Here is a 21,640-nt window from a genome sequence, read left to right as displayed (position 1 = left end):
TTGTGCGTTCCTGGTGTAACTCGGGCAGTTGTTGTGGCCATCCTGTACCTGTCCCGCAGGTGTGATGTTCGGGTGTACTGATCCTGTGCAGGTGTTGTTACACGTGGTCTGCCACTGCCAGGACGATCAGCTGTCCGTCCTGTCTCCCTGTAGCGCTGTCTTAGGCGTCTCACAGTACGGACATTGCAATTTATTGCCCTGGCCACATCTGCAATCATCATGCCTCCTTGCTGCATGCCTAATGCATGTTTATGCAGATGAGCAGGGACCCTGGGCATCTTTCTTTTGGTGTTTTTCAGAGTCCGTAGAAAGGCCTCTTTTTAGTGTCCTAAGTTTTCATAACTATGACCTTATTTGCCTAACGTCTGTAAGCTGTTAGTGTCTTAACAACCGTTCCACAGGTGCGCGTTCGTTAATTGTTTATGGTTCATTGAACAAGCATGGGAAATAGTGTTTAAACCCTTTACAATGAAGATCTGTTTAGTTATTTGGATTTTTACTAATTATCTTTGAAAGACAGGGTCCTGAAAAAGGGATGTTATATTACAGCAAGTAACTTACTTGTTACCCAGAACAATTTGATATATTGAGATAAAAACAGCTGGACTGGGCCTTTAATAGATGATTACACACAACATGACAAACATGGCATTGTGAATGTATTCTGGTTCATAAATCTCAATGCATATCTTCAGCCTGAGCCGAGCTTTCTGTAGTGGCAGTTGCATCACTTTCTTGCACGTCAACTTACTGAAGTTGAGAAATAGGTAGGTGTCATGGGAATAATACCGGCTGATTCAGTGGATATTTAGACATGCAACTCATCGGCCACGGAAACAAACTGAAGATGGAGTTTGGTTAAGCAAATAACCACATAAAAGGAAACATCTAAATTGATTTTTCTGATGGGTTTTTACCTTGTGTGATATCATATTGTAAGATATGAAGGAAGTTGATCATATCCGCATAACTTTTTTTCAACATATGACGAAGCAAGATGAATATAAGACTGTGACCACTGTCAGAGGGCTGAGCAACTCATTCTTGGCTAAACTGACAACATAAGCAAGGAAAAACTAAATATATAATGACATATCAGATTTTATATGTGAAGTTACCTGCAGGTAATATTATGCAACATCTGTGTCCACAACTACACTCAATTACAACATATTACAGCAAGAAAGGTTTTGCAAATTATACACAAAAAGACCTACTTGAAAACCATGTGTACTTTAATTCATGTCTTTCAGTATTGGAAAATATTGTTGTAATTTTGCGTTGACTTCTTTCCCAGGACTTCTTAAAGCATTGTGCATATTGGTGATGATGGTCACTCTGGAGGCTCACTCTTTTCGCCGAATGAAATCACCCAGGGGCTGCAGGGTCAAGGAGCTAACCACTCTCACCAAAACACTCATCAATGACAGCCTAACCAGCTATGTAAGTAGCTACATCTGTCTTAATATGCCATTTAACAGACGCTTTTATCCAAAGCAACTTACAGTCAATATATAAAAATGTTGTATGTGATCCCAGCAGGAATTGAACCCACAGCCTTACTTGGAGTTGCTAGTTCTGCCATTCTCTTACCAACTAAGCCACACACCACCTGAACCAAACAGTCTTCAGTAGCTATGTTTCCATTAACTTCCCCATTGATTTTTTTGTTGTCTATAAATGCGATAATTGCATTCTAGGGTGCTTTGCCATTTCACTATTTTGTTTCGATAAAAACAGCTGGTCGTAATGACGTCACACCTATACAAAAAATTAACAATTGCGAAATACTTTTGAAGGTACGCAGGCACGTGATGTGTCGAATAAAAATGTGGTGGTTAAAGTGTTTCCATTACCCATTTAGAGAAATTGCGTATTAATAAATTGGCGACAGCCTGTATGCCCTCCCACCTATCCGTGTCATGCCTCAGGTAGCCCGCGAAAGCCAGCATGGATAGAATGCAATAATTTACTAATGTGTCATATAATAATTCTCATGTGCCAACGTATCGCCAAGGTCCGTGCCATGGTGAAACTTACCCTCCTGTAGATCTGAAATAATTGGATGTTGAAACTTACCAGCCAACCAGAAAAGCAAACCGATGCAGTTCAACCCGCCCCCCCCCCCAAAAAATGTAATTGTATTTTGCAAGCATTAGGCATTTAGAATGACATGTGGAGTGAAGGTTGTGGTTACATGATGACAACACGTGCCCCACGTACCTTCAAAAGTATTCGGCAATCATAATTTATTAGAAAAACTGTTTCCATCGTCATTTGTCGCAATTAAGTTCACAAACGAAAAATCCACCTGTAGAAAGGATAAAACTGTTGTCCATATTTAGAAAATGTCTCCAATCTTCCGTTTCCATTACACGTGATTTTTTGTTGTTGCCAATATTGCTTTTGTCGAATAAACCTGGGTCAATAGAAACCTGCCTACTGACTGACTTTAGTAACCGTGTTTACTTACATACTGTACCTGTACAACTACTACTGTCCTGTTCCCTTGGGTCCCATCATGATTGCCCTCTTTATTTAACTGAGACATTCTGTCCATGATAAGTAACAACGGAAAAACATTGACTTAAAACAGAATTTACTGAAGACATTCCATCATGTCAGAGTACATATTCTATTTTCAAATATTTTTTCCACAGATGGCAGCCAATGGACAGAACCAACCTTTTGCCCTGGGGTTCCCAGATCTTGACCTCAACAGTACCTCACCTTCCCCTCTGGAGAGAGCTCAGTGTGGGCTACACTTCATTGGCAAGACCCTGGAAAAAGTCCTCAAGGACCAAGAGAGTGACCTGAACCCAGATCACATATCAATGCACAACAACCTGAATGACTCTGTTACCATGGTGTGGAGGCTATCTGCCTGTCTGAAGATAACCATTGGGGGTGACTGCACCCAGAAGCCAGCCCACCCCGAGATGCCCAAGCCCCCCTTTCAGAGGAAGCGGTGGAGCATTACCCTGCTGGAGGAGTCACGGGACTTCCTGGTTTGGGTGGAGTCTGTGGATTACAGAATAGTGAATAGTGGAGTAGTGGATTCCAGAATACCATAGATTCTATAATCACTGAGTTATATTTTATTTATTATAATATTAATGTATTTGGTGAATTTAAGGTATTTATTCGTCTTAAATGCTATTTATTCCGATATATTTCATACAAATTTTATGGATGCTTTCTTTTAGTACAAAGTTTCAGCATATTACCAGCTCATGTCTATCTTGACTACAGCAACAGCATTTCTGTTTTCTTATAAAGCTGATTTGTATTGGAAGTTCTGCAATAATAATAATAATACCATTGCCAAACAGTGTCATGATGACATAGTTCTAATAGTTTGTGCTAAATTAAACTGTTTGCATACTTAGTGGACAGGCCTACACTGTGTTCCCTTCCCATGTGACAGTCATTAATCAAATTGCCATGAATGAACATTTGTCAGGACCTTAATATATTTTCTAATTACAAGACAGATTCTGTTTTCACAGCTTTCAGGATGATTAATTGTTTAGCTCTGGCCATGTTTCCCAAGTGGATAATTTAAAGGCATGAGAATTATTATATCTGCAGAGGGCTACTGTGCATCCCAAATGGCACTCTATATAGGGGCGGCAGGTAGCCTAGTGGGCAGGCAGGTAGACAAGTGGTTGGGCCAGTAACTGAAAGGTTGCTAGATCGAATCCCCGAGCTGACAAGGTAAAAATCTGTCGTTCTGCCCCTGAACAAGGCAGTTAACCCACTGTTCCTAGGCCGTCATTGTAAATAAGAATGTGTTCTTAACTGACTTGCCTAGTTAAATAAAATAAAAATATACCTGCACCCTACATAGTGTATAAATTACAACCACTGAAAGCCCCTTCTTCAAATGAAGCGAGATGCTTCAAGCTCATCAAACACTTCTGAAGTTGATGTGATACTGTCCAAGTTTCTTATCTGCCACGTTGTGAAAAACTAAAAGCTGTTTTCATTTTGTCATACTGTATATTAAAATATGCCAATTCTAGTTGATACAGCTCTGACCCCCGATAAACATCCAATATATAGAATGCTTTCATAGTGTGAAATACATAAACTTATTTAATAAGTCACTTTATTAAATAACCAGTCAGTCAATATCCATGCACGACAACACACAAAAGTAAAGACACATCTGTTATCATATTCAATAGTAAGGACTAAACAACTGATATCAACCTTCAGTATATCGTCAGGCTTTAAATACAGACCTTTATAACATGGGTCGTGTTCATTTTGCACCAAACAAAAGAAAACAGACTCAAACATTTTTAAACATTTTCTGTTGCGTGCCCTAATGAACATGACCATAATGTGGAACAACGGCAGCATGAGGTGAATCCTAACTGGTCTAATGAGCGAATGAGACCTGATGATCATCACTGATGAAGTTATGAAGCTATGCACTTATGAAGTGTAAATAATATAGCTATATCACATACAGTATCTGTCCATTGTTGTGAGGTTACGATAGTGTTCTTCAGAGCCATATGTAGAGACTGTTACTCACATTACTTTATCAAAAGTTTCAACATGGCGTCTGTTATTGTCAGTCAAATCCCCTCTATACAGGGTTTGGTGGCTCCCATCTGTTAAGCACCGTATGGTGTCAGACGTTTCAAGGCCATTATGTCGACACAAGATGAAGGGGAATTCGGTCTTCCCACGGAGCATCAAGGTGTGTCTCTTGGCTCTTAGTTGGACCATTTCTTTACATTCTCGTAAGTCCCAGACAACCGTTATTAGTTTCTATACAGTCTCATAGGTCCCAGAGGACCTTTATTCATTTCTATACAGTCTCATAGGTCCCAGAGGACCGTTATCAGTTTCTATACAGTCTCATAGGTCCCAGAGGACCTTTATTCGTTTTTATACAGTCTCATAGGTCCCAGAGGACTGTTATTCATTTCTATACAGTCTCGTAGGTCCCAGAGGACCTTTATTCATTTCTATACAGTCTCGTAGGTCCCAGAGGACCGTTATCAGTTTCTATACAGTCTCATAGGTCCCAGAGGACTGTTATTCATTTCTATACAGTCTCGTAGGTCCCAGAGGACCTTTATTCATTTCTATACAGTCTCGTAGGTCCCAGAGGACCGTTATCAGTTTCTATACAGTCTCATAGGTCCCAGAGGACTGTTATTCATTTCTATACAGTCTCGTAGGTCCCAGAGGACCGTTATCAGTTTCTATACAGTCTCGTAGGTTCCAGAGGACCGTTATTAGTTTTTATACAGTCTCATAGGTCCCAGAGGACTGTTATTCATTTCTATACAGTCTCGTAGGTCCCAGAGGACCGTTATCAGTTTCTATACAGTCTCATAGGTCCCAGAGGACCGTTATTAGTTTCTATACAGTCTCGTAGGTACAAAACAATCATATAGGCAGGAGTTCAGGTGGACTTTCTCCATAACAGTATTTTGCTTGTGGATTTCTGTAGGTATTTTCATGTTGGACACTCTACAGGAGCAAAAAGAGAGGTTAAACACAACCATTAGAATGTTTTACATCAATCTCTCTTGCCATCTCTGCATGACAGGATGTGGGTAGGGTCAGGGAGTGATCAGAGACCTGGGCCCAGATTCACAAAACCTTAAGAATACATTTCTCATTAACTGCCATTTTTTTCAATAAAAGCTAGTTACATTGGTTGCCTAGCAACAAACATCTTAAGAAGCTTCATAAGAAAATCATTCAATCTTGTTAAAGAATTGCACTTAAACTATCTTATGAACTTATTTTTTTCTTAAGAAGCTTCTTACATTTTCACATAAGACGTGTTTTGTGAATCTGTTATCCTTGTTTGTTTCATGTAGACAACTCAACCTACCTGCGATGAAGTCCGACACTTGGCTAAACACAGCTCAAAGTGGTCCTCCACGGCTGTGAATAGGTTCTGGAAGCCATCTGCAGCTCTGTTCAGGAAACTCTCTAGAAGAGGTTGCTGAGAAGGAGAGAATATGAGAAAGAAAGAGAGGGGTAGAGGTGCAACAGTCAGATCAAAATCGGGTACTTCTCACATGGATTAGTCATAACACAACCACTGCAAAAGGTTCAGATGAAAACAACGTAAAGTTAAAGATGCCAGGGTAAGAGAGAGATCTGACTCCATCGACTGAAAAGCCATGCACCCAAAAGATGTACATGCAAAAGATGCAAATTCTCATTTGGAACAAAACATTTTGCTGTTGGATGCAGCTCAACAACAGTGCCACAGCTTGAATACCTTATCAGGCTGGAGGCAGCAGGACACACAGTGCTCGTAGATGTTGCAGCAGCCATTGGCCAGACAGCTTTTACAAATGTACTGTCTTGAGCTGGGGGCATTGACATTACAGCAGCCATTTACCAGCAGATCATTTCTGTCACACACATAACCTGTGGGGACATTCACATGTACAATGGATTAGTGACTTGAATATTGAAGTGGTATTTTATAATACCTCAATGATAGGGGCTTTTCTCACATCATCTTTCCTTAAAACCCATTGGGGAAGAAGGACAGGGGGAGGGACCTTAGGCATTCTTCTCAAATACGGTTGAAAAGGGGGTGAGGAGATTGTGAGGAATCACAGAGAAAACAGTTGGAGAAAGAGGCGTTATTTCCTAAGGGATAACAAGTGAGTGAATGAGTCCAGTTAGGTTCATAACTCACCCAGTTCATCTGTGAGCAGCGTTTTGCCCTGAATGGAGTTCCGGCACTGAGTGATCTGCCTGCTACTGTTGCCCAGGCTGAACCTGACTTTCCATGGGATCCGGTGATCCGGGTCCCTGGCCTCCAACAGGTTGCGATCCCGTATGGTTCTCTCCTCCTGCATAACACATCACAACATATATCTCACACACACATCTTGTATAGCCAAAAGTCAAGACCTTGCTGCATGACAGATAGATAATCAGGTGTGGTTTGACAAACTAGTTTAGCCTAGAGCTGGACCTCATATCAATCAAATGTATTTATAAATCTGTGTTCTGTGGACTAAATATAAACCTGAGATGTCAAGAGTTTAAATACCTGTTTCAGGGTGCTGGTTAGGAAGTAGATCAAAGACAGTCCAAACACCACACCTAGCACCCAACGTTTTCTCAGTAACCTTCTTAGCACCATGGCATGACGTTATTGGGAGATCCCTGATTGGATTGCAGTAATGCTAACTAGATAATGTTAGCTGGATAAACCATATGGTAGCTAGACACTTCTGGTTCAACTGGGGTGTCTGGTTATGATTGGCAGTTTAGAAATCACGTTCAATAACTAAGAACTTCGTTTGGTCAACACCACAACCTAACCCATTTTGCTGGCTAGCTAGCAATGCTAGGCAATAAACCATGGTATCTAACGTTAGCTAGCTATCTGTATACAAATACGCTGTAGAGAAGGACCACAGCTGTGCTAGGTAGGTAGCTACAAAGTAACGTACATATTCGCAAGCCGTTTTGGATAAAGACTGCTTTGTTAGACTGCGTCGCTGGAAACAAGCTAACGATGCTAGGCTAACTACTCACCCAGCTAGCTAGACTGACAGTTAACATTAGCTAGCTAACGTTACCTGCCGTGAGATGTATTAGCTAGAGTTAGCTGGCTATAACTCTACAAAACATCCCCTACTGACAAATAACACATATTGTTGACGTTGCCTTCAGATACATGACCGAGAAAGCTTAGAAAATAAACAACGTTTTCCCATGAAATCTGACGTCCACCATCAAAACAATTACCTATCACGGATGTGTGGTGGGAAAGTGAACGCTGATTGGCCGAGAGGAAATTTCAGTGACGTCATACAGGAAAAACATCGTCGTGAGCCAGGCCAGGCAAGCCGCAGGGGTGTGTAGGCAAAATAACTACAAGGGAATGAGAATAATAAACAGAACGATGATTCAGGTGAGACCACCAATTCCCGTGGACAAATATTAATTAAGAATCATGCATATAAATCATGCAATAGAGAAACCAGTAAACCATTGTACTGTACATGTAAATGGTGGCGTGATGGTGCGACTGCCAACCATCATAGCTAGTTAGCGTTAGCTATCTGCGGTTAGCTAATTGTTGCTATAAAGTCTATCCAACCATCGATACTCTCCTTGCGGCGTTGTACTGTATTCACTTATTGCAGTCTGTGTGTCTGTCTGCACCCCACCATAGCCCTGGATCACTCGGGGATGAACTGGATGTGCCATGCAGAGAAGACACAGCAGCAACACGGATGGCATGCCCTTTGAAAGGTTTGAGTTCACGTCCTAGGACACAGGCATTTGCAGGTTCATCATCACAACCTGAAATTGTGCACTAAAGAGGATTAAATATATATATATATAACTGGTTAACTTCAGGAGCCAAATCCATTGAAAGGCAATGCAAGAAATAGACAATAGACGACAGTCTTTGAACCGTCAAAAGATGCAGCTGATCCTCTCTCTGCTCTCCAGGAGCCGTAGCCAAACCCTTGGATCAGAAAGCAGCCTGGATGAAGGAGGTGTGTTTGACTGCCTGAAACCCGACTCGCCCACCTCCCCCCAGCAGCTCTTCTCCGGCCTGGTTGGGGTCGGGGTTCCCTCGGGATCTGGTGTGCCCTCCGCAAACTTTCAGGCGGCTGGCCTTGTTCTGGGGACTCCTCCAGACGTCTTCATCCAGATGACTGCCTCCTCCAGGGAGGAAGGGGGGCCACACCGCTCTGAGTGTGGGCCCTACCTCCCCCGCCCGCCCCCGCACCATCATCACAACCACCACCACTTCCACCAGCCTCTACAGCACCGTACATCCGGAGAGAGGCATGGGAGCAGGGAGGAGGCTTCGGAGGACCCCTCTACACCGGCTCCGGCCTTGTCGGAGCTGAAGCCTGTGGTCACCTGGCTACAGAGGGGGTTCCCGTTCATCCTGATCCTCCTGGCTAAAGTGTGTTTTCAGCACAAGCTCGGTAAGACTGGTTTTAGATCGCAATAAAAAAAAGTAGAATAAGGAACATTTGGAAACTTTGGACGTGTCAGATACTGTGTGTGACTGACTGGTAACTCTTCTGTTTCTCTCTGGTAGGTATTGCTGTGTGTGTTGGGATGGCCAGCACGTTTGCCTTCGCCAATTCATCATTCAAGCACCAGGTGTCACTACGGGTAATTTTCACCTTTTGTTCAACTTTGATATGAGCGCATAACTCTTATACTTTTTATAAAAATGTGAGCTCATTATTTGAGTGTTATCGAGTCTATGTAAATAGCTAGCTCGAGAGAAAGTGAGAATATGCGTACATTAGTGATTAGTAAAGTATTTGATTATTTACTATTTGTTTGTCGGTGCATATCAGGAGGAGAGGTCTGTGGTAGTAGCTCTCTGGATGATCATGTTCCTATCTGGAAACATAGTGTATCTCTACTACACATTCAGTGCTGAGGAGCTGTACAACAGGTAGGGTAAAACCATGTCTTGTGGTTCTTTCTTATGGTATTGCACTGAAAACACTACAATGCACTGAAAACCTTACATTGTCAACCATCCAATATTTAGGCCTTATGGTTTACAGTTGGCTGACATTGACATTTACCTCTTTGATATTATTTTCTTTCTCATCGATCTGTATACTGTATGACTGTGGTAATTTATTCATTCAGTTTTGTCCTTTTTGTTGTTGTAATATGATTTTCATTGTCTTTAGGCATATGTTACCATGTGCCTTCTTGTCCTGTGAGTATTGATTTTCGTTTATCATTTCACCTGTTTTCACATTTTGTTTTGTCCTCAACATTTTTAGTCGTGTTGTTAATTTTTGTTAATGTCTTCAGTTGATCCATGAAAGTCTCCCTTGTAACCATTAGAGACCAGACATAAGATATCACATCCATCCATGATCAAACCTCAACCTGTAAAGTACTGAAGTCTGTCTCATCTCTGCCCCCCCCCCCCCCCCCAATCAGTCTGATGTTTGCAAAGCCCAACATAAACAGCTTTGACTTCTTTGATCTAATCTGGGCGGTGGGGATCACCGACTTTGTTCTCAAGTACTTTACCATCGGGCTGAAGTGCTTCATCCTGTTTCTACCCAAGATCCTCCTGGCCTTCAAATCCAGGGTAAGAGCCTGTGTTAGTGTGTTTTTATATTCATAAAAGTTTTTACTGTTATCCTCAGGGTCACAGCTTGTGTGTGTTTTATAGTCATTAAAGTTTCCCTCGTGTCCTTGGGGTCACAGTGTGGGAGTGTGTGTATTGATGTCTTATCCACATGACAGTTTTGCTTATAACCTGTGGTCACAGAAAGAGTGTGTGTCTGTGATTGTGTATCTGTATGTGTTCTATCAGTGTGCAGGTTTTGCACCTGGGGCTCACAGTATGTTTTGACCAGTGATTTATACATACACTAGATGACTGATAGGGGGTGCTGTGTCGAAGCCACCATGCCTCCATATTGGCATTCCTATACTGTTGTAAAAAATATTCTGGAATCTATAGAAATGCATTTATTAATGTCTATTTGTTTTTGCCATATTTATTCTGTTACAGACACCTTAATGCATACTTTTAAATTACATGTGAGCTAAACATATATTTTTAAAATATATAAAAATGTTTGCTTAAACTATATATTTTTGAGATTACTAATGCCACTGGCCCCACTACAACAACACATATTTAAATGCATGTCATTTTGTCCATGAAACATTTAATTGAAATACTGTAGAATTCCATTAATTCCTATGGACAGCTGCTCCTACTGGGGAGTGCCAAAATCGCTGACCGGTGGCTTCAAAGCCTCTCATTGGCCAATACATAAAATCTGGGTTTATATACATCATTGGTTTTGACTCGGCTAATAAACAGGCCGATCAGAGAGTTAGGCTGCTGCCACTGAGCTCATTCATCCTGGGGGACTGTAGGGGTGCGGTCATCACTCCCTGGGGCTGGACCATTACTGTGGTGTGTGTGTGTGCTCCCACTACCCCTCACTTTCGGCTGCTGGGGAAGCCCGCGCCACGCAATCACTAAACCGACCGACCTACCAACCCCCACCTCAGCCACCATCCTCAGCCTTCCTGCCCCCCCCCCCCTTACAGAAAAAGACAGGCCAGACTCATGTACATTGATTTATTATTTTATTTAGTTTGCTCTACTGTTTCTTCAACATTGCTCCTTGGCTGGCTACATTTTTGGCACTGTCAGTACACTCCACTCCAGGGAAATGTATTTTCTAGTATCCATGCATCCACCTGAAGCAAGATTTAATGAAAACATGTTTTTAGCAGCTGAGGGGGATAACTCATAACAGTGGCGTACCCTAACTGCTGGTTAGGTTTTGATTGGTAGTCTGAGAGGTCAGCGTCACTAATGAAAAAAACCCAGCAGGAAGTCCCAGAATGCGTTGGAACTGCTGCCGTGGCTCAAAGTTTCTGGCTGGTGTCCAGTTTTTGTTTGACACATCCAGTGTGTGTGTGTGTGGGGGGGGGGGGGGACAACAATGAGGAAAGATGAATTTCCTGCTTGCGGAGGTCTCCCACCCTCAGTCTCTCTGCTACAGGGGTTCCAACCCAGAGTGATTAATCTCTGTCAGGTGATATCCACATAACCATTATACATATTGTGATGCCACTGGGAATCCATTTCCTGTTCGTGTTGGCCTTCTGTTTTTGAACCCCCCCACTCCTCCTACACACACAGCAACAACAGGAACTTTTTATTTTTGAAGAGTACTGTCGCCTTGTCCTCCTAACTTCCCCTGTGGCATCCATTGGAGAGCGAGGAGGAGTGGCCTCTTAAAGAAAAGATGGCTGCCCCCACAGGTTGACTTGCCTAGGGCTATACTGTGTGGGTAGCAGGTGAAGAGAGCCAAGTGGCTGCCAGTTTCTCTTGCAGTGTGGGGAAATTGCCTTCACTGCTGTCAAGCTGCAGCCTGCAGAGCCCTTGCCGGTGGCCATGCTTAGGCTGGAGCTTGTTGCTTGCAGTGTGCTGCTCCTCAACAGATAGGACTAGAGCTAGCCTTATATGTGCTGTTTTTTGTCCGTTTACTTAACTTAAAGAAAAACTGACTCTATATTGAGGGAATATACACTTGTCTTTGAAGATTAAAATTAGTTTGTGATGAAACCTCAGTTTTTTTCTGTATTTCTCTTTTTCACACCATCTCAAACCACCCATCAACCACAGATATTGTTCAGATGAAACATAAAACATGTATTACATGCATTTCCAATGTCTTATCAGTGTCCTCCTTGTGTGTGTATGTCGCAGGGTAAGTTCTACCTGGTGATAGAGGAGCTGAGTCAGTTGTTCAGGGCCTTAGTGCCCATCCAGCTGTGGTACAAGTACATCATGGGAGAGGACCCGTCCACCAGCTACTTCCTAGGAGCCATGCTCATTATCAGCTACAGCCTCTGCAAGGTAACGTAGCGCTAATAAAACTCCCCCACAGCCTCTACAAGGTAACGTAGTGCTAATAAAACTCACCCACAGCCTCTACAAGGTAACGTAGTGCTAATAAAACTCACCCACAGCCTCTACAAGGTAACATAGCGCTAATATAACTCAGCCACAGCCTCTACAAGGTAACATAGCGCTAATATAACTCACCCACAGCCTCTACAAGGTAACATAGCGCTAATATAACTCACCCACAGCCTCTACGAGGTAACGTAGAGCTAATATAACTCACCCACAGCCTCTACGAGGTAACGTAGTGCCAATATAACTCAGCCACAGCCTCTACAAGGTAACGTAGTGCCAATATAACTCACCCACAGCCTCTACAAGGTAACGTAGCGCTAATATAACTCACACTCAGCCTCTACGAGGTAACGTAGTGCCAATATAACTCAGCCACAGCCTCTACAAGGTAACGTAGTGCCAATATAACTCACCCACAGCCTCTACAAGGTAACGTAGCGCTAATATAACTCACACTCAGCCTCTACGAGGTAACGTAGTGCTAATATAACTCACACTCAGCCTCTACGAGGTAACGTAGTGCTAATATAACTCACACTCAGCCTCTACGAGGTAACGTAGTGCCAATATAACTCACCCACAGCCTCTACAAGGTAACGTAGCGCTAATATAACTCACACTCAGCCTCTACGAGGTAACGTAGTGCCAATATAACTCACTCACAGCCTCTACAAGGTAACGTAGCGCTAATATAACTCACACTCAGCCTCTACGAGGTAACGTAGTGCCAATATAACTCACCCACAGCCTCTACAAGGTAACGTAGCGCTAATATAACTCACCCACAGACTCTACAAGGTAACGTAGTGCCAATATAACTCACTCACAGCCTCTACAAGGTAACGTAGCGCTAATATAACTCACCCACAGCCTCTACAAGGTAACGTAGCGCTAATATAACTCACCCACAGACTCTACGAGGTAACGTAGCGCTAATATAACTCAGCCACAGCCTCTACAAGGTAACGTAGCGCTAATATAACTCACCCACAGACTCTACGAGGTAACGTAGTGCCAATATAACTCACTCACAGCCTCTACAAGGTAACGTAGCGCTAATATAACTCACCCACAGCCTCTACAAGGTAACGTAGTGCCAATATAACTCACTCACAGCCTCTACAAGGTAACGTAGCGCTAATATAACTCACACTCAGCCTCTACGAGGTAACGTAGTGCCAATATAACTCACTCACAGCCTCTACAAGGTAACGTAGCGCTAATATAACTCACCCACAGCCTCTACGAGGTAACGTAGTGCTAATATAACTCACACTCAGCCTCTACGAGGTAACGTAGTGCTAATATAACTCACACTCAGCCTCTACGAGGTAACGTAGTGCTAATATAACTCACACTCAGCCTCTACGAGGTAACGTAGTGCCAATATAACTCACCCACAGCCTCTGCAAGGTAACGTAGTGCTAATATAACTCACACACAGCCTCTACGAGGTAACCGTAGTGCCAATATAACTCACCCACAGCCTCTGCAAGGTAACGTAGCGCTAATATAACTCACACTCAGCCTCTACGAGGTAAAGTAGCACTAATATAACTCACTCCTTTATATGTATGTGGTGGTAGTTATATTCAACTCTGTATATTCAATGGTTGTTGGTATTGTGATTGCTAAATGTGGGTGGGTGGGTGGGTGGGGGTAGTGTATGTGCAAGAAATGCATGATAAATAGGCTAAAGCATGAAGACATCATGGGTGGCTACAGCTTTCAAAGTATTATGGGTTGAGATGAGACACTGGAGAAATTGAGTCAGAGTTGTTCATAGATGTGTGTCCTCAGAAGATTGCAAAATGGGACAGGACACTGCACCTCACTGAGTGGTTAAAGAATAGAACATTTAATTCAGCTAAGAATAGGAAAGGAACCAAAATACACTGCTCAAAAAAATAAAGGGAACACTTAAACAACACAATGTAACTCCAAGTCAATCACACTTCTGTGAAATCAAACTGTCCACTTAGGAAGCAACACTGATTGACAATAAATTTCACATGCTGTTGTGCAAATGGAATAGACAAAAGGTGGAAATTATAGGCAATTAGCAAGACACCCCCAAAAAAGGAGTGATTCTGCAGGTGGTGATCACAGACCACTTCTCAGTTCCTATGCTTCCTGGCTGATGTTTTGGTCACTTTTGAATGCTGGCGGTGCTCTCACTCTAGTGGTAGCATGAGACGGAGTCTACAACCCACACAAGTGGCTCAGGTAGTGCAGTTCATCCAGGATGGCCCATCAATGCGAGCTGTGGCAAAAAGGTTTGCTGTGTCTGTCAGCGTAGTGTCCAGAGCATGGAGGCGCTACCAGGAGACAGGCCAGTGGCACATTTGTGGCCTGCTGGAGGTCATTTTGCAGGGCGCTGGCAGTGCACCTCCTTGCACAAAGGCGGAGGTAGCGGTCCTGCTGCTGGGTTGTTGCCCTCCTACGGCCTCCTCCACGTCTCCTGATGTACTGGCCTGTCTCCTGGTAGCGCCTCCATGCTCTGGACACTACGCTGACAGACACAGCAAACCTTTTTGCCACAGCTCGCATTGATGTGCCATCCTGGATGAACTGCACTACCTGAGCCACTTGTGTGGGTTGTAGACTCCGTCTCATGCTACCACTAGAGTGAGAGCTCCGCCAGCATTCAAAAGTGACCAAAACATCAGCCAGGAAGTATAGGAACTGAGAAGTGGTATGTGGTCACCACCTGCAGAATCACTCCTTTTTTGGGGGTGTCTTGATAATTGCCTATAATTTCCACCTTTTGTCTATTCCATTTGCACAACAGCATGTGAAATTTATTGTCAATCAGTGTTGCTTCCTAAGTAGACAGTTTGATTTCACAGAAGTGTGATTGACTTGGAGTTACATTGTGTTGTTTAAGTGTTCCCTTTATTTTTTTGAGCAGTGTATATTGACCTAGTAGAGAATTGTGTTAGTTAGAAAGAACGTCATAAGTTAGAATTTTGTAATGTTTTCAGGATAAAATTCAGTGGTCACCAACCCTGTTCCTGGAAAGCTGGAGGTGCAGGCTTTTGTTCCATCCCTGCACTAATGCACCCGATTCTAGAGCCTTAACTGTTTGTGTTTATCTTTCAGTCGTTTGACCTCTGTGGACGAGTATCAGCCATACGCAAGGCCATGGCAATTCTCTGCAGTTCTCAGGTGAGAAATTATTACTTTTTGTAAATACAAGTATCTGGGTCAATTCTCAGCCCACTTCACTATCCTATAACCATTGAAGTAATATTTCTAGCAAAAGTAGTACACCTTCAACTGTCAACTGGTTGTGCCTGATCTTGCACTCTGAGTTATATTACTACATATGCATTATTAGAACGCACAACATATACACTGAGTTGACACTGTATGGAATGGGAAGGTAAACATTTTTAAAAAATATATGATTTAGTAATTTAGTAGACGCTCTTATCCAGAGCGACGTACAGGAGCAATTAGGGTTTAAGTGCATTGGTCAAAGGGCACATCGACCGATTTTTCACCTATTCGGCTCGGGGATTCGAACCAGCAAACTTTTGGTTACCAGCAGCCTTTCGGTTAACCGCTAGCCTACCTGCCTTTGTCTCTTTGTGACCACCTACTTGCTGCTCTATCACCCATAGAGTTATGGTGTGAGAGCCAGCAGCCAGCAGTGCAGTGAAGCCGGGGACGTGTGTGCTATTTGTCAGGGCGACTTCAGAGACCCCATCGTTCTTCTCTGTCAGGTGAGGGGACATATATGAACCCATGGCCCTGGCTCTAGCTACTATCATCACTAGTATGTTATTCACTGCTAAGAGTTCCATGTTACATTTGTGTCAGGTTGTAATTTTTTACCAACAGCTTATTGTGTGATATTGTGGGCAATCTGTGGTGTAGACAGTAAGTAGAGTAGTGTCATGTCATGGGTGAAGGAGTGCATGTAACGGTAAACTTAATTTTGTCTGTCTGTCTCCCCTCTAGCATGTGTTCTGTGAGGAGTGCCTGTGTCTGTGGTTCGACCGTGAGCGAACGTGCCCCCTGTGTCGATCTGCGGTCATAGAGACGCTGCACTGCTGGAAAGACGGCACCACCTCTGCCCACGTCCAGATCTACTAGTGATTGATGGCCAGATGCCCACCAGACACTGGGGGGCACTATGGAGTCCAATTTAGTATGCCATTAATGTATCAAGTTAGTTACTATACCTTCTCTACACCGCTGCCACTATCCCTATCACACTGCTTGTCTAAGTTTGGCTTCAGCCATGTCTTGCAAAGAAATAGAATATTAACTTATCTCAGTGTGACCCAGCACCGTGTGGTATGGGTTAGTATTCTGGCAAAGGATACCTATAGTAGTATCTCAGTACAACAATTACTTGTTTGCTCATGTATTTAGTTTTATTTAGTTACTTATGCATTTCACCTGATTTCTAGTGTAGATTCAGCTTATGTTTAATGACATTATTTAAAATACAAAAACTTTCTAGAAAAAGTCACAGGTTCTGTTGTCTTTCATTGTGTTTCAGACTTTCCAATTAAACCATGATTTATGCAGTATTGTTCAACATTTATTGAATATTTTATGTTGTCACGATATTACTCATTGCATAATGATAGTATGAATGCATTTTTACTTTTCAAACTTGTATTATCTAGATTGAGCACAGAATTCACAATGTAATACATATTTAAATAGCATGTAAAGAACACATTCTTTATAAAAGACACAGATTCAGCGCTGCAAATTGAAAACTACAGTTTTTGTGATATATAAAAACAGCTTATGACTGTAAACATAAATAGCATGCCCTTATATTTGCACATGATTTCTTGCACGGTTTCATTAACATTATCTGCATGAACACTGCTACAAAATGCTGAGCCCCCAAGACCATTTCAAAAGTTCCAAAAATTGTAACAGTTGATGTATTCCCCTCTTCAGTCATCAATATTTGATACAGCCCACAGCATTATTCACCTAATAAAAATAAACAACTATAGAAACAAAAAAACGGTAGGGGAAAAAATCGTATCAAAATTGATTTTCATCTGTAGTGATGGTAGAGTCTAGACTTTACATGGTCTATAATTATTACAGAAGCTTATCTAACAAGTACAGTGCAATTGTTCCACTGAGCACCATTTCAAGAATGGCCATCACAAGAGACAATGCGCCTAAAAATAGGCTGCACACATTCTTACATGTATGTTTTTGCATACCAATAGGATATTTCAGTTAGGTAATTGACATCGTATATAGTGCATCGACAATTCAAGTGTAAATTCAACAACGTATGACAGTTACGTGGGCAATATAAGTACGTGTTTCCTTTGGTAACCGTCAGGGGAGAATGACATCACCGTTCCTTACTCGGAAGAACCGCCAGACATTGAGAGTGATGATACAAGTTACGTCAATTCATATCTGATTACAAATGAATTCAAAGCAATGAGTCAAATGATCTAATAAATGGGGAAAAAGCGCACTGAGAAATGTATTCACGCAGTACTGTATCTTAGACCCACATGTCCTAAAGTATTATTTGAATTGAAAATGTTACTCAATCTCTGTGACATAATGTTATGTCACCTGAATTCAGAAGCACAACATTTTCCTTAGCCAACATAAAGTACAAAGAATATATGTCCTTTTGATTTTGATCAGATTCCTTATTTTTCAAATCCCTGTTCCTAACAGTCTTGCTGCATGTGTGGCATGTTCATCATGACGACATGTCAGTGTGCACGCTGGACCTCGGCGCTCTGTGGCAGGCTGACTGGCTGGCATCCATTTTCTCAGTGCAAATATTCTGACAGCTTTCTCTCCTCTTCGGGATCATCTAAAATGGATAAATAAATAAAAATGTTAGTGCATAATAAACTTTTAGATATTTAGATTTTTGTTCATAGTCTTTGAATAGTCCAACATAGTTTTGCTTATGAATAACTAAATTATACATATTCAAATTGTAAATAAACTACATCTTACACCAACTATAGTTACATATTTATAACCGCAATTTACCTGCTGAACATTGTTGGGGAAAGTTGACAATCAACCGTCTATACTCGCAACCAAGTTTGTTTGCGTTACTCATATGCTGCGTTCAAAACAACTCGAAACTGGGAACTCGGAAACCTCCGACTTCAGACTTCAGTGCGTTCAAAACAACTGGGAACTCGGACAAAAACTCCGACTGGGAAAAATAATTTTGAACGGTCATTCAACTCGGAACTCGGGAACTCGGGCCTCTTTCTAATGCTCCGATTTTCGACCAGAAGATTACCGACGTCATGATTTGACCTCGTATTTTTCCGAGTTCCCAGTTGTTTTGAACGTAGCAATAGTGATGACGCGTACCTGTGAAGCTTACCTGTTGCTGGTTTTGCCTTTGCAGTGTCTTGCACCTACAGGTGTCGCTTTCTGATAAAGAGCATGAGGACTGTGATTTGTATTGCTGTGCATACAAAGCGTTTAAAGTGGACTTTTCTATTCAACTCCAGTTTATCGTAATATCTGTTGTCTCGAGAGCCAACCGTCCAGTTTTTATCCATCTCGTCCCCGATCCTCCGTAGGCGGGAGGCGAGCGACTGGGTCCCGGAGCATGGTGAGGGTCCTTGGGCACAGATAATCGAGTCACCGGGTAGAGGCAGAGGCTGGTCTATCGGGAGCCAGCACATGTTCTCAAAAAATCTATGTATATTTATTATCTGTCCCTGTCCCCTCCTCTTATCCACTCATCGGTAATATGATCCTCTTTACTGTACGGATCAGATCTGGACTGTGTTGTTTCTCTCTCTCTCTTTCTTATATTATTCATGATTAAAGAGTCACATGGTGTGAGGGGTTTACATCATATTCTCCCAAAAGAGAGAGGTAATCATTAACTCTTAAAAACCCGTCGTCTCATTTTATCCGCGGAGGCTTTTGTTTGATATAATGGTCAAAGAGAGGTCTAGTTGAATAATCATAGGATTTAAAATAATAAGTATAATACATTTGAGAGTACTGTACCTAGAAAGTACACAATCGGGATCATAAACCGTTTTCTTTAATAATTGTGCATTTTCATTTAAACTTTATTCATTGTACGCGTTATTCTTTGTTGAAATTAAAATATGAAACAATCCACTATTACAGACCCTGCGCCCATAATAAACTATGAGGAATTACATTTTGCGGAACTAATCTGATAGCAAAGTCTCTAGTCGGACAGGTTTTGGTACAGGACCTTACTGTTTTTTGTTTTGAGATGGGCAAAAATGTTAACAAAAATGTTAACCCTACCGCTTTGTTATTTTGTCTAAAAATAACAAGTTAAAGAAATATGTTGTTGTAACAATGGTAGAAAAATATGGCAGCGTATATACAGAGCGTTTGAAGCAAGAACTGACAAGCAACATACCCGCACATTGACTCGGTACCGGTACCCCTGTATATAGCCTCGTTATTGGTATTTTATTGTGTTACTTTTTTCCTTCCGTTTTTATATAGACTTTTGCAAATAATTTCTTACTTACTTTTAAAAACAGTTCTGCATTGTTGGTTAAGGGCTTGTACAGCCGTGGCCAAAAGTTTTGAGAATGACACAAATATTAATTTTCACAAAGTATGCTGCCTCAGTTTGTATGATGGCAATTTGCATATACTCCAGAATGGTATGAAGAGTGATCAGATGAATTGCAATTAATTGCAAAGTCTCTCTTTGCCATGCAAATGAACTGAATCCCCCAAAACCATTTCCACTGCATTTCAGCCCTGCCACAAAAGGACCAGCTGACATCATGTCAGTGATTCTCTCGTTAACACAGGTGTGAGTGTTGACGAGGACAAGGCTGGAGATCACTCTGTCATGCTGATTGAGTTCGAAATAACAGACTGGAATCTTCAAAAGGAGGGTGGTGCTTGGAATCATTGTTCTTCCTCTCAACCATGGTTACCTGCAAGGAAACACGTGCCGTCATCATTGCTTTGCACAAAAGGGCTTCACAGGCAAGGATATTGCTGCCAGTAAGATTGCACCTAAATCAACCATTTATCGGATCATCAAGAACTTCAAGGAGAGCGGTTCAATTGCTGTGAAGAAGGCTTCAGGGCGCCCAAGAAAGTCCAGCAAGCGCCAGGACCGTCTCCTAAAGTTGATTCAGCTGCGGGATCGGGGCACCACCAGCACAGAGCTTGCTCAGGAATGTCAGCAGGTAGGTGTGAGTGCATCTGCACGCACAGTGAGGCGAAGACTTTTGGAGGATGGCCTGGTGTCAAAAAGGGCAGCAAAGAAGCCACTTCTCTCCAGGAAAAACATCAGGGACAGACTGATATTCTCCAAAAGGTACAGGGATTGGACTGCTGAGGACTGGGGTAAAGTCATTTTCTCTGATGAATCCCCTTTCCGATTGTTTGGGGCATTCGGAAAAAAGCTTGTCCAGAGAAGACAAGGTGGGCGCTACCATCAGTCCTGTGTCATGCCAACAGTAAAACATACTGAGACCATTCATGTGTGGGGTTGCTTCTCAGCCAAGGGAGTGGGCTCACTCACATTTTTGCCTAAGAACACAGCCATGAATAAAGAATGGTACCAACACATCCTCCGAGAGCAACTTTTCCCAACCATCCAGGAACAGTTTGGTGATGGACAATGCCTTTTCCAGCATGATGGAGCACCTTGCCATAAGGCAAAAGTGATAACTAATTGGCTCGGGGAACAAAACATCGATATTTTGGGTCCATGGCCAGGAAACTCCCCAGACCTTAATCCCATTGAGAACTTGTGGTCAATCCTCAAGAGGCGGGTGGACAAACAAAAACCCACAAATTCTGACAAACTCCAAGCATTGATTATGCAAGAATGGGCTGCCATCAGTCAGGATGTGGCCCAGAAGTTAATTGACAGCATGCCAGGGCGGATTACAGAGGTCTTGAAAAAGAAGGGTCAACACTGCAAATATTGACTCTTTGCATCAACGTCATGTAATTGTCAATAAAAGCCTTTGACAATTATGAAATGCTTGTAATTATACTTCAGTATTCCACAGTAACATCTGACAAAAATATCTAAAGACACTGAAGCAGAAAACTTTGTGGAAAATAATATTTGTGTCATTCTCAAAACTTTTGGCCACGACTTGTATTCGGTGCATGTGACAAATACAATTTGATTTCATATAAACGCCGAGCAACCGAACTCCA

At 42.2% G+C, this 21,640-nt stretch overlaps 2 protein-coding genes across 2 annotated transcripts; one reads left to right on the top strand and one right to left on the bottom strand.

Annotated features, from left to right (window-relative positions):
- Nucleotides 1-4,075: 4,075 nt before the first annotated feature.
- On the bottom strand, nt 4,076-7,761 carry LOC120063402 (SREBP regulating gene protein). Its single transcript, XM_039013768.1, has 5 exons — nt 7,052-7,761; nt 6,692-6,848; nt 6,263-6,414; nt 5,867-5,980; nt 4,076-5,496 (listed from the first exon to the last, which is right to left on the bottom strand). Exons 1-5 carry the CDS (start codon nt 7,142-7,144, stop codon nt 5,413-5,415), a joined length of 600 nt encoding a protein of 199 aa, XP_038869696.1. The 5' UTR covers nt 7,145-7,761; the 3' UTR covers nt 4,076-5,412.
- Nucleotides 7,762-7,831: 70 nt separating this feature from the next.
- On the top strand, nt 7,832-17,000 carry LOC120062807 (RING finger and transmembrane domain-containing protein 2-like). The gene is made up of 10 exons (XM_039012879.1): nt 7,832-7,921; nt 8,186-8,265; nt 8,470-8,957; nt 9,074-9,150; nt 9,342-9,442; nt 9,949-10,102; nt 12,254-12,403; nt 15,569-15,634; nt 16,093-16,194; nt 16,433-17,000. Exons 2-10 carry the CDS (start codon nt 8,219-8,221, stop codon nt 16,565-16,567), a joined length of 1,320 nt encoding a protein of 439 aa, XP_038868807.1. The 5' UTR covers nt 7,832-7,921; nt 8,186-8,218; the 3' UTR covers nt 16,568-17,000.
- Nucleotides 17,001-21,640: the final 4,640 nt, after the last annotated feature.

The sequence above is a fragment of the Salvelinus namaycush genome, chromosome 18 (assembly GCF_016432855.1).
Source record: "Salvelinus namaycush isolate Seneca chromosome 18, SaNama_1.0, whole genome shotgun sequence".
NCBI classification, from domain to species: domain Eukaryota; kingdom Metazoa; phylum Chordata; class Actinopteri; order Salmoniformes; family Salmonidae; genus Salvelinus; species Salvelinus namaycush.
This window is presented reverse-complemented; position numbering and strand designations above follow the sequence as displayed.